Consider the following 17433-nt stretch of genomic DNA (forward strand, 5'->3'; position numbering starts at 1 on the left):
TGAACATTTTAAACTTCTGATTGGGGTGGCGTTTGGGGGGACGTGGCTGAGAAGCGACGTCCCCTAAACACAACACGAAGGAAACACGTCCTCCAAACACTCGATTCGCCATGGTTTGGGTTTGGAGAACGTTACTGCAGATGCAGATGCTCTAAGCCCATTTTTTTACCGAGTGGTCCGGACTGGTCTGCGCGTTTCCTGACATGGGGCCAACAGGATGCTGTGGAACCCACTGTCCTGTGCAGGTTTACTGCAAGTCTGCAATCCCGTTGGGACTTGGGAGGCCAAAAGCAGGCTGACTGGTAGGGAAGCGGCGCAAGCAGTTCAGGGCAGCGGGACAGACGGACGGGAAGGGGCGACGGCCGTTTACTCGTGGAACTTGCTTGCTCTCCTCCCCGCCGCCGGCCCCGGCCACCTACGCAGCCGCTCGATGGCCGAGTCGGCCGGAAAGCGGCCTCCGGCATCACCGCCGGCCTCCGCTGGTATGCACCCTCTCCGTGCTCTATTGTGCCTTGTTTCTTTACGCTCGTGCCTGCGCGGTTGTTGCTGTCGTATTATTGTTCCTTGTTTCTTTTGTTCTTACGCGAGTATTGCTGGATTTGCTCATGTTCCTGCGCGGGTACTGTAACTGCGAATGATGACTTGATTCGCGACATTGTTCGGCCACAAGTGAAGTCCGCATCTCTTCCCCGCAGAAGAATGCTTTGCTTGTGTTCGTTGCCTCCGGCTGCGTAGCGCTTCATTGTGCTTTCTGCTCTGTATGCAAATTTGATCTGATAATCGTCTCAAGCAGTCGCAAAACTTAATCCGATTCCTGCTACAAATTCATAGCATCGTAGTTTCCCCGTCCTTTGCATTTTTCAGCACCACTAGAAAATTATTCGCATACATAAATCCTGGATTCCGTGCAAACTATTTATTAGCTGCTTCCGGTGTAAAATATTGCTCGGTTTCAGAAGCGTACGCCAGTGTGTCGGTTGATTCTTTATAGCCTCCATAATATATACTGTAGGCTGTAGCTAGTTGCTTCCCAGAGGAGTAAAATATAGTTGCTCGGTTTCAGAAGCGCAAAACTGCTGAAATAGGATTTTGTATTTTTCGTCAGAATGCCTAAGCAATATCGCTAGTTATGTACTGGTACTCTTTACACATCAAGCCCTGTTGTCTTGTTATTTAAAGCTCTTGTGTACGGACTGAGTGGATTATTGACGAAGTGATGAAATATTGGATTGAAACTTGAAAGTCCTAGTTGAAAATGACACAAAACCAATTTCAGGTGTTTATTTTTTATTTTGCAGGTATGGCGACGAAGCTCTCCATAATTCTGCTTGTGACCCTGTCGGCTCTGTTCTACCAGCAGTTTCAGCCTCCACCTCCGAAAATCTGTGGCTCGCTGAATGGCCCCCCAGTTACAGCACCACGAACAAAGCTCAAAGACGGTAGGCATCTGGCATACCTAGAATCCGGCGTCCAAAAGATGAAGGCCAAGTACAAGGTCATCTTTGTTCATGGGTTCTACTCCTGCCGATACGACGCGCTTCCGATTTCCCCGGTACATATTGTTAACTGACTCCTCCCTCCATTTACTATTATAAGACATTTTAGATTTTCTTATTGTGTAGATTCACTTTATTAGGTTCACTCATTTCGGTCTGTATCTAGTATATATTAAAATATCTAAAACATCTTATAAAATTGAACGGAGGGAGTACTATCTCAAGAATCATTTTACCGAATGAACAATCTAGTTCAAGCTGATACGAAGTGATTGCCATGTCATGGACTGAAATCTGGTGCAGGAGGTGGCACAAGAGCTGGGCATCTACCTCCTGTCCTTTGACCGGCCTGGATACGCTGAGAGTGACCCAGACCCTGCTCCGAGTGAGAAGAGCATTGCCCTCGACATTGAGGAGCTTGCCGACAACCTGAAGCTTGGTCATAAGTTTCACCTCATTGGCTTCTCCATGGGCGGCGAGATCATGTGGAGCTGCCTCAAGTACATCCCACACAGGTAACACAGAATACTGAATTTATCAAGATATTTTTTTTTGGAAAAGGCAAAGATTTGCCATTTCGTTGATTTTAGTTTTAGAATAAATGCCTAGGACAAGTCCTAGAACTTCACATAAAGGTCCACTCTCTCAAAATTAACTAACTCAAGAATTTCACCATGGCGGTGCTCCACATCCTAGCCCCATCTTTGATCTTTGAAATAATGATAGAGGTGGTTGCCGAACACCCTAGCATTCTGCTCTTTCCAAACTTCTTAGGACATGAGGATAAGCAAGGAAGCCATGACATTCCAGGCCTTTCCTTTCCCCAACATAATCTTCATCTACCAACATGTCATGACACGAGGATAAGCAACGAGGCCATGGAAGATTCATTAGCCTCAAGAGACGTATTTATTTCATGTTTGCTGATGAAGCACCTTCACAAGTTCTATAATCGAACTAATCTGCCTTCAGTCAAGTTGGTTTGGGAAATTATTGCTTCAATGCTTTGCCACCATCAAAGTCTAGAGAAATTTCTTTTTGGTGGAGAGATTGTCTCAAATGCTTGGGTTCTTTCAAGGATATTTCCCAGTGATCAATTGGTTTTCTTCAGTTCTTTTGTGGCAAGACAGGTGGTCTACTGATCTCCTTTGTAGGCAGCTCCCACATCCCTTATCTTTCTCTGAGGATGAGAATGTGTCAGTGTTTCAAGTCAGGTCCCTGGATCAACTTTCTTATCACTTTTATTTGCCTGTGTCCAATGAAGCCTTCTCAGAGTTACACATTTTATAAGATCCTTTGGTGGATCTCCCAGTGTCTGTTGACTTAGATAAATGGTTGGCCTTCGGGAGTGATGTCTCCTTCAAGGTATCAGTTGCATATAAAATAGTTGTAGATCAGTGCACATTACCTGCCTGTCCTAAAATGGATATGGAAATCCTGCGGTCAACCTAAGCATAAAGTGTTCTTTTGGTTACTACTACAGGCAGGTACTGCAAAGAAAGAATTGTTTCTTGGCTGATTGTCCTCATGCAATGTGTAATTCTGCACCAGTGGAGTCCCGCAATCATGTTTTTCTTCACTTTGCCCTTTTGCTGTTATGTGTTGGCAATATATTTGTCCGGGTGGACTCCTCCAATTGCTAGTGACCAACAGTTTCCAGTCATGGACTTCATTGTTAGTCTCAAGACTAAAATGGTCAGCTTTTTCTTTGGAGATTATTGTCTTGGCTTGTTGGGCTATTTGGACTTCTCAGAATGATTTCATCTTCAAGGACATCGTTCCTAATCTCTATAAGAGCAGAAGGATCTTTAAGGATGAAATGGCATTGCATGTGCACGTAGCCAAAAGGAAACCTTATTCTGGTTTTCAGTCGTGGGTTCAGAATTTTGTTTAGTTACTTAGCATTTTCCCTTTTAGCAGTTTTTTTCCCCTTTTCTGGTGCTATTCTCTGGCTCCACCTTGTAAAGACTTTGTCCTTTTGTTTAATAGAAAATGAAAAATATGCAGTGGGAAAACCCACTGTTCAGCTTCGAAAAAAAATGGCATTCCAAATGTAAAAGGTGAAGACACTTGTATAGGAGGTGTGCTGCTGATTCTTTGACTTGGTTGCACAAGCTGGTCACCGTGCTGTATTTCTTAACTGCGAACATCAGCGGCTTTCAAGTCTGACTGTGTGTTTCTCCGTGGTGGAACAGGCTCTCCGGTGTGGCCATTCTCGGGCCGGTGGGCAACTACTGGTGGTCCGGCTTGCCGTCGAACGTGTGGCGGGACGCCTGGTACCAGCAGCCACCGCAGGACCAGTGGGCGGTCTGGGTCGCCCATCATCTGCCGTGGCTGACCTACTGGTGGAACACCCAGAAGCTTTTCCCTCCCTCCAGCGTCATCGCACGCAGCCCTTTACTCTTGTCTGAAGAAGACGTGATGGTCAGGAAGAAGCTTGGCCTGCGAACGTATACCGTAAGAATTGCTTGGATCACTCACACAGCACACCTGGCTGCTCATTTCTCTGCTCTGTTTGTGCATCGTCAATTGTCTCGCAGCCGACGATAAGGCAGCAAGGGGATTACAATAGCCTGCATCGTGACATGATGGTCGGATTCGGGAAGTGGGACTGGAGCCCGCTGGACCTGGAGGACCCCTTCGCCGGCGGCAAAGGGAAGGTGCACCTGTGGCACGGTGCCGAGGATCGTATTGTGCCAGTCGGTTTGTCGAGGTACATCAGCCAGAGGCTCCCGTGGATCATCTACCACGAGCTTCCCAAGTCCGGCCACCTCTTCCCTCTCGACAGCGAGAAGGCGGACGCCATCGTCAAGTCTCTGCTACTCGGAGATCAGTGACATTGAACTCTCCATCTCTACATATGTTTTTTTGTTAAAGATCTTGTAATCGTGGCACAGCTCCTGCACCGTGTAGTTAGCTAGCTGCTCGCAGGCAACAAATAGTATGGGTTCTTTCAGTTTGGACCACAAGAACCTCGTATAGATCGCGCAGGAAATGGCGTGGAATAAATCATGGGAAGCGCTGAGCGTCCCCCGGGGGATCAAATCCCCGATCCCCCGGGTCCCCAACCGTACGATGCGGTGCTAATTAGATCTGGTCAGCGCTCCTTGGGTGGAAAAAAAAAAACCAACCGATAAAATTTCCCTCCTCCCAACCTTTACGCACGACCTTGCCTCTGCGGGAGCGCATGTCGACTTCGGCTTCTAGCACAGTTGCCCGCGCCGTAGCACTACCGCCGGCGCCGGAAACACCCCCGCCGGAATCAGCAGTAGCACTACGCTCGCATGCAGCACCACCGCCGGCGCCGGTAGTACCACTGCGCCTCGCATGCAGCACCGTCGTTCTGGGTTTGTAGCACCGCCGCCGGTGTGGTAGCATCGCCGCTGACCTCGTCGGCCTCCTCGCAGCACGGCGGCGCCCGATTTGTAGCAGCCGCCGCCACTTTGCAGCAAGACGCCGATTGTAGCAAATCGCCGCCGCCATCCATCCATCGACGCCTCTTGTAGCAGCCGCCGCCATCCATTGTAGCAGTCACCGCCGCACCTCCGCTCGCCGGTTGTAGCTTGTAGCAGCCCCGCCAAACTATTGTAGCAACGCCGACTGCCGATTGTAGCACAGGGCTATTGTAGCAGCGCCGCAGAGGTTGATTGTAGCAGCGCTGCCGGGCTATTGTAGCAGTGACGCATGCCGAATGTAGCAGCATCGCCAGGCTACTGTAGCAGCGCCGTCGGGCATGTAGCAGCGACGCGAATGTAGCAGCGTCGCCGTGCTATTGTAGCAGCTCCGTCGGAGGCTTGTAGCAGCGCCGAGCAAGCAGGAGGGATGGTAGCCATGGCGGGGGTAGGTGAGGTAGTGGTGCAGCAGCATGGGGCGCGCGCGGTGCTCCATCTCCAGCCATGGACGCGGGCTCGTGGTTGCCAGCGACGGTGCCGGCCGGCGACCTCCCCTGGGTCTCGCATCCGGCTATGGCGGCCAGAGTGAATCACGGCCGGGCGGCGCGGAGCAGGGAGGAGGGATGGTAGCCATGGTGGGGTAGGGGAGGTGGTGGTGCAGCAGCGTGGGGGCACGGCAGCCTGGGGCGCGCGGTGTTCCATCGCCAGCCATGGACGCCGGCTCGTGGGAGAAGAGATTGGGCTGCACGAAAGGATAAGGTAGTGGTGGAAGATGAGGTGGGCCCCACCATGTGCTGTCCGTTTTATTCTGCTCCACAGGGACGCGTGACGTGCATAGGAGGCGGGGGATCAGAACGATGTTCCCCCGGGGGAACATCAGCGTTTTCCATAAATCATACGGAGTAGTATGAAATTCTCCCATTTGAGGCATGAGCGTATTCCATTGCCTTTAGGCAAAGCTTGCCTTTTGGCGGAAATTCCTATACATCGCTCATTTAACAGGGTACGCACGCAGGACGGATATCTTGGGCCACGGCCCAGTATAGAGTCAACAGGCAGCCAGTGTTTTACAAATGGTTTTATCTGGTTTTGGGAACTTTCTAGAAGGTTCCAGTCGGGTTTTCTTCGCTTTTTTCAGGTTCCAGTCATGATTGTTCTTATTCGGTTTTATTTGGTTCTTTTGTTTTTCTTTCATTTTATTTTCCTTTTTTTACCCAAAAATCTAAACATTTTTTGAAATTCGAATATTTTTTAAATACGAACATTTTTTTCTGAACATTTTTTTAATTCGAACAATTTCAAGTTTAAACATTTTTCTTAGTTTGATTTTTCGTTTAAGTCGTAATTTTTTACTCCCTCCGATCCGAAAAATCTGTCGGAAGCCTCATACAAATTCGTTTTGCATTTAAAACCTTACAATTCAGATCAAGTGCACATGCATGCGGGGAGCTCGCTGCCATCACACACGCCCCATCATGTGATGTCACACGCTTTTTTTTTCTTCCAGAGATATGCATGCGAGTGAAAGTTGGAGTGCGGGTTGAGTAGAAGTAAAAGATAAGGGTTTTTGTATAAAAAGAACAATCTGACATTTTTTTAGGATCAGAGGGAGTAATTCAAATCTTGTCCTGTTTTGAAATTCGTTCAGTTTTGAAATTATGTTCAATTTCGAAATTTGTTTGACTTCAAATTTTGTTCTATTTTGAAATTTGCTTAGTTTTTAAATTCTGTTCAGTTTTGAAATTTGCTCAAATTCAAATTTTGTTCTATTTTGAAATTTGCTTAGTCTGGAAATTTGCTCGAATTCAAATTTTGTTCTATTTTGAAATTTGCTCAGTTTGGAAATTTGCTCGAATTCAAATTTTGTTTTATTTTGAAATTTGCTCAGTTTTGATATTTGCTCGAATTCAAAAAAATCTATTTTGAAATTTTCTCAGTTTCAAAATTTGCTCGAATTTAAATTTTGTTCTATTTTGAAATTTGCTCATTTTTCGGAATTTGTTCAAATTCGGAAAAAAAAGGTGCAACTCTTATACAGAAGGAGGTTCGAACTCTGGACTTTGGACCGGTCAAGCGGAACTGCATCCACTGAATTGGATTGTTGCTCGTATGTTGTAGCACACATTAGAGAAAGCTACTATTTATTTTTTTCGTGAGCGAATAAACTAATGGGCCAGCCCATCAGGAAGTGAGCGTGGGGAGCAGTGCATGCGGCAGTTAATCCCCACGCACTGAAGCGGCTTATAGGCGCGCCCCTTTTGGCGGCAAACCTATCCACCGATCAGGTCGGCGCTTACCGCGCGCCGCACAGCTCGCGCGCGGTACGGGCCGGCCCAGTTAGGTGTGGGCTGCCTCCTTTTTCGAATTTTCTTTTCTTTTTTTTCTTTTTTTTGTTTCTTTTTTTTTCCTGTTTCCTATTTTCTGTTTTTTGTTTTCGTTTTTCTTTTGTTTTTTCTGTTTCCTTTTTTTACTTTTATTTTTCAGATTCGGAAAATAGAAATATTTTTAAAAATTCAAATATAAAAAAGTTCAAATATAAAAAACCGTTCAAATTTAAAAATCGTTCAAACATGAAAAATGTTCAAATTAAATAACCGTTCAAATTTAAAAATTGTTCAAACTTGAAAAATGTTTAAATTTAAAAACGTTCAAATTAAAAATCCGTTCAAACGTGTAAAATGTTCAAATTTTGAAAAATATAATTTTCGAAAAATATTCAAAATATAAATCGTTCAACTTCAAAACTGTTGAATTTAAAATATTCATATTTTGAAAAAAAATCTTGAAAATAATTTCATAAAAAATGTTAGATTTTGAAAAAGAAAAATATTAATAACAGATAAAAACATCAGAAAGAGAAGAAGAAAAAAAGAAAAAAATCATACCTGAGCTAATGGGCCGCGGCCCAAACTACCCGACCTGGTCGCTGGGGGTGTTCGGCACCCCGCACACCCCGACCAGATCGACGTATAGCAGTTCCCCTTTTGGCAGCTAGCCTTGTCGCAATTTGTGAGCGTCCTCACGGCCGGGCCTCCCAAATGGAGGCCGGGACTATGGCCAAACAGTGGCTTTAGGGGTCGCCGGCAGCGCAGCACAAACTACGCGTGTTCGGGGCCTCATGCCCACACCAACGACTCCCAAATTGACCTCCCAAAAATAATTTTACAAAAAAAAGAGAAATTTAAATGACAGCTTTAAAGGCGGCCATGAAAGCATCCACATTCAAATCAAAGTCTCATGCAAGCTCAAATTCATGGGCCATGCAGCTGGCTACCAAAACGCCAATAAAGTCTGGCTCATATTATCAAATCGGGGGATTGTGAGATAGAAATCAAATGGAGGAGGTTGACGGGCAGTCGGTGACAACCGGTGTTTGCGTTGGCTGCTCCGCCGTCGGTGGTGAATTCATACCTCATCGGTGTTGTACTAAATGCCGGGCATATGCTTGAACAAGCGTCGAGCATCGATGCCTTAGTCACCATACCATCAACTACCACCGAACAAGCTACGCCCGTCAAAGATGTTGCCCACGCCGGGTCATCGCTGAAGAATACAACACGTGTCTGTCGCATCGTCGTTGACGTCGAGGCGTAGGGGTGCTTGAGGCTGAGGCCAATTGACACGAGGCGCATGTTTGGTTGTCATCGATGAGAACACGACGTCCTCACCGTACATGGGCTCGCTTTCGCCGATCTCGAGAGAGAAGAAGTGGGCCTCCGAGGGCGTTGCCACGAAACCCTCACTGAAGAAGGCCTGCGACGAAGGCGAGGTGCTCCGCCCCATGGTGGTGCTTTATTGTGTTCCCTCGATGGTATATTGGATGTCGATGCCGTCTCCACGTAAGCCGCCTCATACGCTACCTCGTCCTCCGCAATCTTCTTGGCGAAGGCCTTCTTGTGACGGCCGTTGCGGTCGTCGATCACGATTGACTTCCTCAAAAGCTCCTCCACCCAAGCCTCATTTGACATCTTCTTTGCCTTCTTCGTCACACGCTAGCTTGTGATGGCAGGGATTCGTGCGGGAGAGGTAGAGCGGCGGAAGAGAACGTGTCTACCGCCGAGAGTGAAAATGGAGGAGGATTTTTTTTTTTTGGTGGGAAAGGCATAAAATTCCTTTGTGTCGCTGGCACGGCGGTCCCGCATGCCTAATCTAACGTCTCGAGCGTTGCCAGCGCCTGTGTTGAACCCGGTGGCTATGGAGCCGACACGGTAGTGCCGAACCATAAAACCAGTTTGGGGGCTTTGGAGTTCCCGGCGGGATGGTGTCCGTGACGTACCTGAGCCGGCAACCTGTCGATCTGCCGGCGACTTGGAGCATGCGGTTTTGGAGGCTTGCTCATTCCGGAGAACCAATGAAAGAACCAGCCGAGAAGGGCATCTGCATCGCCGGGAGATGGCACAACACAAGACGCCCAGCGCTTTCGCTGTCCGTGGTCCACACTAGCCTGGCAGGCTGGCACTGGCACGTACGCTCGGCTGGCCTTGCTCTTTGCACTTCTCCATTCTCTCCTGCTTGTGCCGTGTCCAGGGTTCTGTGGCACAGTACGTGGAGTCCGGATTGAGATCGAGAAACTGCCGCCCGATTTAGATGGAAAATGAACAAATTCTTTCAAGAATCTGCAGGAGATTGTTTTTTTACGAAATAAGTACAGATGCATAGGTTATAAATATACACATACACGGATGTGACGACCAAAAGCGTCACGGGAACGTTGTCTCCCACTGAATCTATCTTTATGAGACACGAAAGTGATGATGAACTAGATATGTCACTACCCTTCTAACCATCCAACCACAAATTAATTCTCAAATCTACAAGAGATACGCAAAGTAAACAATTGTCTAGGGGCTTTATTTGCTAGGCAATCTTTGTTGTTTTCAACTTACCTTTGCAAAACACCGTGCGGTGCTGTGGATTTTGTTTAATGATAGTGATGACTTTGCTTAGAGCTTAAAATATATTTCAGTCACCTAAAAGTTCACGTACGTTTTCCTAAATATGCGACAAAGAACCACTATGTGGTTGAATGGTTAGGAGGCTAGTGCAACCTCTAGCCCATCAGAGTTTAAACCCACGTGGATTGACACTTTGATGTTTCATAAGAGACGGAATATTTTTTTCTTTCAATGGGAGGCGACGTTTTCCATCGATAGCGAGGCACGTGAGAGTGATATGCTTGCTGATAAAAAAAATGTAAACATGCAAATGGTTTTTTTTTATAAAAGATAGATAACTTATGAATAAACAACAATAAATTTCATTTTTTATAAAAGAAAGATAACTTATGAATAAACAACAATAAATTTCCATCTTCCTACAAATGATGGCTTCCTAATAGTTTTGTTGGAAGCCAAGTCCCGAGATCAAAATTGGTCCCAGGATCCCATGCTCCTGCCTACTCAAAATGGGCATTTTAAATGTTAGAAAAATAAAAGAAAATAATAAATGCACATTCCATATCCCATGCTTACTTATAAAATTTCAAGGAAAACAACTTCTTTTATGACTTGTGTAAAAAAAGAAAAAATTGATGCTACAATAACATCTTTTTACACCGCTTCCTTTTTGATATTTTCCTAGGACACAATATATGTATTCTTCTATAAGGAAGCTTTTCGTACATGTAAAATACGTAGACATATGCAACATAAAAATAATTCATTTTTTTTACGAATTTACTTCTCATCGGGGAGCATATGTTCCCTAGAGGTAAACAACATGTCTAAACAAAGTCATGCTTGTTTAACGCTCCTCCCTCCTTTTTCATAAATAAGGCTTACATTTTTCTGAAAAATCAAGCCAAGTAAAGATTGGCCACACTTTTAGAAAAATCTCTCAGAAAATATGGTATTCTATAGATATCATATGCAAATATATTTTAGGATGTATCTAATGATATTGATTTTGCATTTTGCATGTTATTTTTTTTGCAAAAAACAATCAAACTTTACGTGGTTTTCCTTTAAGAAATAATTTATATGCCTTATTCATTGTAAATGTAGTATTAGTTATGTCAGAAAAGGGAGGAACATATCTTTGCCGCCATCTATCGATGCACATGGCCTCTACAACAAATCAATGACTGCCAAATGGCAAGAACATTAGTGTCAACTTCTTTCAAAAAAAAAAAAGAACATTAGTGTCAACTTGTACATCAAACAACCTTTCAAATTGTGAGCAGCTTTAGCGACGCCAGCCATACATAGTAAGTAACTTGGAATTCAAAATGTCTATAAAGCTACCATGAAGCATAACATCAAAGGCATTCATCACATCCTAGACAACATGTTTAAGAATAATGCTATGTCAATGTCATGGTTCCAACAAGTGGGATGACTATATCGATGGTTTTGACCATGGAAAGAAGTAATTGTGTACCATATACCACCACCGTTTGATCTAAACGGCGAAACCCGCTATCTCCACAACGAATCATAGGGTTTCCAACTTTATATTCCTCTAGATTTTAGTAATTTGTTAGCTTGTGGAATCATATTTTGGGAAAGTATATGTTCTTTCTTTTATAGACTGAAACATATGCTCATTGATCTAAATATAACAATTAGACTACCCAACTATACATTCCGATAAAATAAATCAGGCTACCCAAATTTGGTACCAAATAGAACCACCGTCTTTAACGTTTTCAAAAAATCCAACATCTATAAAAACACATTTATTATAAAGCATCAAAATCATACATGACACTTGGCCTCAGGGCTAGAGAAGCGTTTGCAGTAAATCTAACATCACATTTTCCCTCTACAAAAAGCATTTTATTGAAGCATCAATATCGTACATATGGCATTTGGCCTCAGGGCCACAGACAAAAAATTGAACAGAATGTCGTCAATACTACTTGTCATCTTCATAATAGTACTGGTAGTGAACAATTAGACTATCCAACATTGTGCTACAATGAAACAAACAAATTAGGTTACCCAACTTTGGTAGCACATAACCACATTTCAGACATCTGCAATACAGCTCACAATAGCAAGCACGAGAAGACGGAAATGAGGCCACAACCACATAATGCCATCACATTTCCAACACATATTTCCAACACTAAAGATTTTCACTTTGACAGTACAGTAATAATGATCTTCATACTGGCAAAAAAGAATAATCAGCCAGCTTTGGAAGCAACTGAACCACATGTTCCGTCTCACTCAGCCAGGTCTTGGCTGTAGGGGTTTAGGGGAAAGCCGGAAACCCAACAACAACAGATACCAGATTCCACCACCTCCGAACAAAATCCTAAACTGAACCCCTCTCACCCTCCCCTCTGACGACAAGGCGGCCGACCACCGCAAATTCTCCACCTCGTTCCCCAAATCTCAACCTCTTGCTGATCCTGCCGTGAAGCACGCCGGCGGTGGTTTCTTGGGGTTTCCACGCCGTGGGCTGGCCTGAATCGCCTGCGGTAAGGTTTCCGGCCTCGTCTTCTCCGCCCTAAATTCTGCTACATTTCATCTAATAATCGTTTGTTTCTTTTTAATACAGTCAAAGCCCAGACATTTCCGTGCCCTAGAGCCGCCGCCGTGCCGTCTCCGCCTCTCACTCGCGCCGCCGACGCCGCCATCGCCGTTCCCGTTCTACCAACCAACCTCCACATATTTTGGGCGTGCCGGCGCACACCCGGTACAGCATCTGGATCCGTCCCCTGCGTGCTATTAAGCTTGCTGGGATGGCGACGCAGCTGCCGTGCTTCACGCAGCTCGCCCCGCCGTCACCTGGATGGAGAGGCGAAGCCGGGAGCCTCGGGGCTACATCTGGGAGGGCGCTGGTCAAAAGCACTCCCTTTTCGGGTCACTCTCACTTCAGGTGCTGCGCGAGCCCACGCAGCGCGAGCTCGTTTCAGAAGAAAGACTCCTTCTTGGACCTCCACCCAGAGGTGTCCCTGCTCCGTGGTGAGCAGAACGACGAGGTCGTTAACCCAAGGAACGATTCCCACAATGGGAGCACGCTGGAGGGGTTGGGGGTGCCGTCTGACCGTGACGATTACAACGCTGCCAAGATCAAGGTCATTGGAGTCGGCGGTGGGGGTTCGAATGCCGTCAACAGGATGATTGAGTGCTCCATGAATGGTGTCGAGTTTTGGATTGTCAACACTGATGTGCAGGCGATAAGGATGTCCCCGGTGCATTCGCAGAACAGGCTGCAGATTGGGCAGGAGCTGACTCGGGGTCTGGGTGCGGGTGGAAACCCTGATATTGGGATGAATGCTGCCAAGGAGAGCTGTGAGTCCATCGAAGAAGCACTGCACGGTGCTGACATGGTTTTCGTGACGGTAAATGCCGCCCCCTCTTGATGGCTTGACATATGGGACTATGATATTTTTATATGTGGAGGTATGATAATACTCCCGCGCAAAAAAGAGAGAAGTATATAATACTGTTTGGGTGCTAAATTGCAGGCTGGAATGGGTGGGGGAACTGGAACTGGAGGTGCCCCTGTAATTGCTGGAATTGCCAAGTCCATGGGTATACTGACCGTCGGTATCGTCACGACACCCTTTTCATTTGAGGGGAGGAGGCGGGCAGTTCAGGCTCAAGAAGGAATAGCAGCCTTGAGAAATAGCGTGGACACTCTCATTGTTATCCCAAATGACAAGTTGTTGTCTGCTGTTTCCCCAAACACTCCTGTCACCGAAGCATTCAACTTGGCTGATGATATTCTTTGGCAAGGAATCCGTGGTATCTCTGATATCATTACGGTAAGTAAAATGATGTCTGCATTAACTCATATCGCGACAAGGCAGTAGAATTAGTTTGAGCATATCAGAGATACACATAACCTACAGATATTTAATGTCCTGTTTTCCTCTTCTCCTTTGCAGGTTCCTGGGTTGGTTAATGTGGATTTTGCTGATGTGCGAGCCATCATGCAAAATGCAGGGTCATCTTTGATGGGTATAGGGACTGCTACAGGTATTACATTTGAAATGAGGATTTTCATGTACTCCCTCCGTTCACTAATATAAGATGTCTTGGCAAACTAAATTATTTTGCTAAAACGTCTTACATTAACTTGTTGAAATTTATATAACTGCTGCACGCACCCAACTACCTTCCTTGCAAGTTGAATTATAGTTTGCACCCCGTGCATTGAGAAAACTTCCTTACATGGTGCAGCTAGGTGCAAATACTGTTAGACAGAGAAAACTGATTGCTTGCCATAAATGAGGATATTAGTTCCCATGCATGCTACCAAAACTTGAATCTGTGGATATTTTGTTGCTTCAGAATTGTTTTTCTCTCACCTGATGGCATCAAGTTAATAACGTCAACCACCATTTCGTCCCACTAACACTAACATATTGTTACTGTTAACTACTTGACTAACAACCAAATGAATTATTAATTATTGAAACATAATTTCTATCTATACGAGAAGTCGAGAACCGATTTATTGATTATACATAAACATAATAATACACAAGATAGGTCGAAATTGACGAATTGAGTTCAGTTTCCTTGGCGTTGCACTGCAGTTTGCAGCTTCTGCACACATGACATACGACCATAGCCAACTGTAATGAAATTCACATTCCTCTGTTTATTTTATTGTGTTGGCTTAAAATTTCAGGCAAGTCAAGAGCAAGAGATGCTGCTCTTAATGCCATACAATCACCGCTGCTAGATATTGGAATTGAGAGAGCTACAGGCATCGTGTGGAATATCACTGGGGGAACTGATTTGACTTTGTTTGAGGTTAGCTCCCTTTTTTCCCACTATTTTGCTCACATCATGCTTTGTTTGATGAACTTATTTTTTAATAGGTTTCTGTGATGGCCTATTATGTGATTATAAAGTTGTCATATATCTAATATTATTGGAGTAACATTAAACAGAACAGTTTCTACTAGGATACATACTATTTTTGTTGATTCATACACGACAATATTAATACAAGTGGGTATGATAATGACTAGGAAACAGACATCTGGTATTTATGGTTTAGCGGCTAGTTTTCGTTCGAAATCGACCACGGGGCCATATTTTAATTTCTTTGTTTCTTCTGGGAGTTTCTCTCAGGCTCCTGTTGATTGATTTTGAGTGATCCCACAGAAGATCTATACAATAACACCACTACATATAGAAAAAAGGTTTTGGAGGAGTTTGATATCCAATTAGATTGTGTTCTAATGTTAAAAATCTGGTATTGCTTTTATCTGAAGTTGCTACCATATATGCCTCTATACCATGGACTTCAGGATATCAAATTGTCTTCTCAATATCAACCTGCATTTCCAAACAAAATACAGCAAAGTGGCAAACACTTCAAATAAGCCTTACCTTTTATTTATTGAACAGTGGAAACAAATTCTGAGCCTGTACCTTTGATATATTGAGCTGCCTTTTCCAACCTGTACACAATGTTTTCTGACTTAACCATATTAATATACTAGGCCGATTCCGTTAATTAGACAAATTCTTCCTGCAAAACTATACTATCAGTTTCCCAGCATGTTTTGAATGCTATAGGCTGATAGCATACACTTCATCATGAGACAGATTCAACACTCAGCATGTTTTCCATTTGTCCAATAGTTTATGCCAATAAGAAAACTCTGTATTTCAAAACTGCAAATATTAAGTTTCTGGCACCAATATAAACTCTTACATCGCTGAAAGTTTTACTGGAGTTGATAATTTGCTCACAAGAAGTAACTTCTCCTGAAAGCAATGGGCCTGGCATCAAAGTTTACCTTTTGTGTGGATGTTGCTTTCATGTTTCCATGGCGGTGATATAATTTCGAAATCGGTCTATGTAGTCACTATTTGATCTTGTGTCCAGGTTAAGCACTTACGGGTACCTGGTTTTCTTATTATTTAGGTAAATGCTGCTGCTGAAATAATCTACGATCTTGTTGATCCAAATGCTAATCTGATATTCGGTTCTGTCATAGACCCATCACTCAGTGGCCAGGTAAGTCACATATGTGTTTATTTCAGTATAGTTCATCTTATTCAGTATGATCTATTGCACTTCAACACTTGCACAAAAAAAATTCTCACAAGCTTAGCAACAGGTGGAATATGATTAATTAGTTCATTATTTGCTTGGAAATGCTTATGCACGTAAATTGTTAATGCAGGTGAGCATAACCTTGATCGCTACAGGCTTTAAACGGCAGGATGAACCAGAAGGTCGCACCTCAAAGGTAAATATAGCGTGATAATAACTATTGGTCCAAATTCTGTGAGGAATTTTCTTACGGGATCTCACGTTTTCAACCAGGGGGGCCAACAAATGCAAGGAGACAATGGTCGACATCCATCTTCCACAGGTGGCAGCAAGGTGGAGATTCCTGAGTTCCTTCGGAGGAGAGGACCTTCTCGCTTCCCGCGAATTTGACTCTTCTCCCTACTCCCCTTTCCAGAGATATGCCTGATGACACCCGTCCCTCTTAGATTAGCTGCCAACTTGTAAGATACCAGACCTGTAGAGTGTAGTTGTTTTCGGTAGAGGTTTTTTCTTTTTTCAGTTTTGTGTGGTCTTTCTGTTCTTTCATTGGGAATGTTACTGCCAATAATGTGTAGCAGTGAGCTTTGCCAGTGCTGTAGAAAATGTACTGCCTGCCTCATGCCTGCTCGTTGCGCTGTCCCTGTGATGGTTTTTTGGCTACTTGGGTGCCGTTCAATAAACTTGATCTGCGATACAAGGTCCTCTGTCCTTTTAGAAAACCGTATACACCACAACATCGTCGGAAGTTGGAACACATGGAAACATGGGAATGCGGAAAACATATGAATCAGATGTTGTATTGTGCTATATCCTTCCAGAATCAATAAGAAACTGTTTGTGTTGTTTGCTTGCAACTTGCAACTCACGAAATATGCATGAGTCTTCCTTCTTTAAGGATTATGTGTTTGCTATAGTTGCCAATTATCTTGATTCTTTCTAAGAGATAGGAGTCTGAAATAGTATTATAACCAGAGAGGTTTGTAAAACAATCACTATACTTCCTCTGTCTCAATGCATGCGGAGTCCCCGCCTCTCGTGTTTAAATTTTGACCATTAATTTGAGCGGAAAATAAATATGTGTTTCACATGTTACAAAAATTATACTCCCTCTGTGTTATGCAAGGAAGTCTACGGCTGCTGCTGGCTGAAGCAAGCATAGCAGTACAAAGACATGATGTTAGATTCAGAGCTAGTTTGGATAGAGACAGAGTTTGAAGTTAGTACGTGTGTGTTTAGTATTCCAAAAGTTAGCCAGAGCTTTTATCAAAATTTAAATGAATCTAGGTACCATTTAGTGTCGGGATAAATTCCCTGCTGCGCGCTGAGTGGCGATCACAGGACTCCCCGACGATTTGCTGAGAAGCAGCGCATCTGGTACGTCGCCATGCCGGGCTGGATGGAGGCCGCCGCGTCGGCATCGGACGAAATGGGTAAGCTAACAGCAGGAATTTAGTATCAGGATGCCATAGCTAGACGATACGCAACTGCCGCCCGGAGCTCGCGCCGAGCGCGTGAACCACTTTCATCTGCGTGGATCAAAGCTCTGGCTTGTTCAGGCACGTATACGCCTA

The 17433-nt window shown here is 44.5% G+C and overlaps 2 protein-coding genes across 2 annotated transcripts; both read left to right on the top strand.

The window, feature by feature from the left end:
* Nucleotides 1–193: 193 nt before the first annotated feature.
* LOC127334723 (uncharacterized) lies at nucleotides 194–4649 on the top strand. The gene is made up of 5 exons (XM_051361253.2): nucleotides 194–482; nucleotides 1299–1552; nucleotides 1800–2011; nucleotides 3692–3953; nucleotides 4037–4649. Exons 1-5 carry the CDS (start codon nucleotides 218–220, stop codon nucleotides 4331–4333), a joined length of 1290 nt encoding a protein of 429 aa, XP_051217213.1. The 5' UTR covers nucleotides 194–217; the 3' UTR covers nucleotides 4334–4649.
* Nucleotides 4650–12099: 7450 nt separating this feature from the next.
* Nucleotides 12100–16481, top strand: LOC127334725 (cell division protein FtsZ homolog 2-1, chloroplastic). The gene is made up of 8 exons (XM_051361255.2): nucleotides 12100–12314; nucleotides 12395–13181; nucleotides 13308–13607; nucleotides 13731–13821; nucleotides 14480–14604; nucleotides 15731–15823; nucleotides 15993–16058; nucleotides 16136–16481. Exons 2-8 carry the CDS (start codon nucleotides 12579–12581, stop codon nucleotides 16250–16252), a joined length of 1395 nt encoding a protein of 464 aa, XP_051217215.1. The 5' UTR covers nucleotides 12100–12314; nucleotides 12395–12578; the 3' UTR covers nucleotides 16253–16481.
* The last annotated feature ends 952 nt before the right edge of the window (nucleotides 16482–17433 follow it).

The sequence above is a fragment of the Lolium perenne genome, chromosome 2, assembly GCF_019359855.2.
Source record: "Lolium perenne isolate Kyuss_39 chromosome 2, Kyuss_2.0, whole genome shotgun sequence".
NCBI classification, from domain to species: domain Eukaryota; kingdom Viridiplantae; phylum Streptophyta; class Magnoliopsida; order Poales; family Poaceae; genus Lolium; species Lolium perenne.

Coding starts and splice junctions, on each gene's coding strand:
- LOC127334723 (XM_051361253.2), top strand. CDS start 218: ATGCTGTGGAACCCACTGTCCTGTGCAGGTTTACTGCAAGTCTGCAAT. Junction 1,553..1,799: donor ACGCGCTTCCGATTTCCCCG/GTACATATTGTT, acceptor AATCTGGTGCAG/GAGGTGGCACAAGAGCTGGG. Junction 3,954..4,036: donor TTGGCCTGCGAACGTATACC/GTAAGAATTGCT, acceptor ATTGTCTCGCAG/CCGACGATAAGGCAGCAAGG.
- LOC127334725 (XM_051361255.2), top strand. CDS start 12,579: ATGGCGACGCAGCTGCCGTGCTTCACGCAGCTCGCCCCGCCGTCACCT. Junction 13,822..14,479: donor GGGTATAGGGACTGCTACAG/GTATTACATTTG, acceptor TTAAAATTTCAG/GCAAGTCAAGAGCAAGAGAT. Junction 16,059..16,135: donor CAGAAGGTCGCACCTCAAAG/GTAAATATAGCG, acceptor GTTTTCAACCAG/GGGGGCCAACAAATGCAAGG.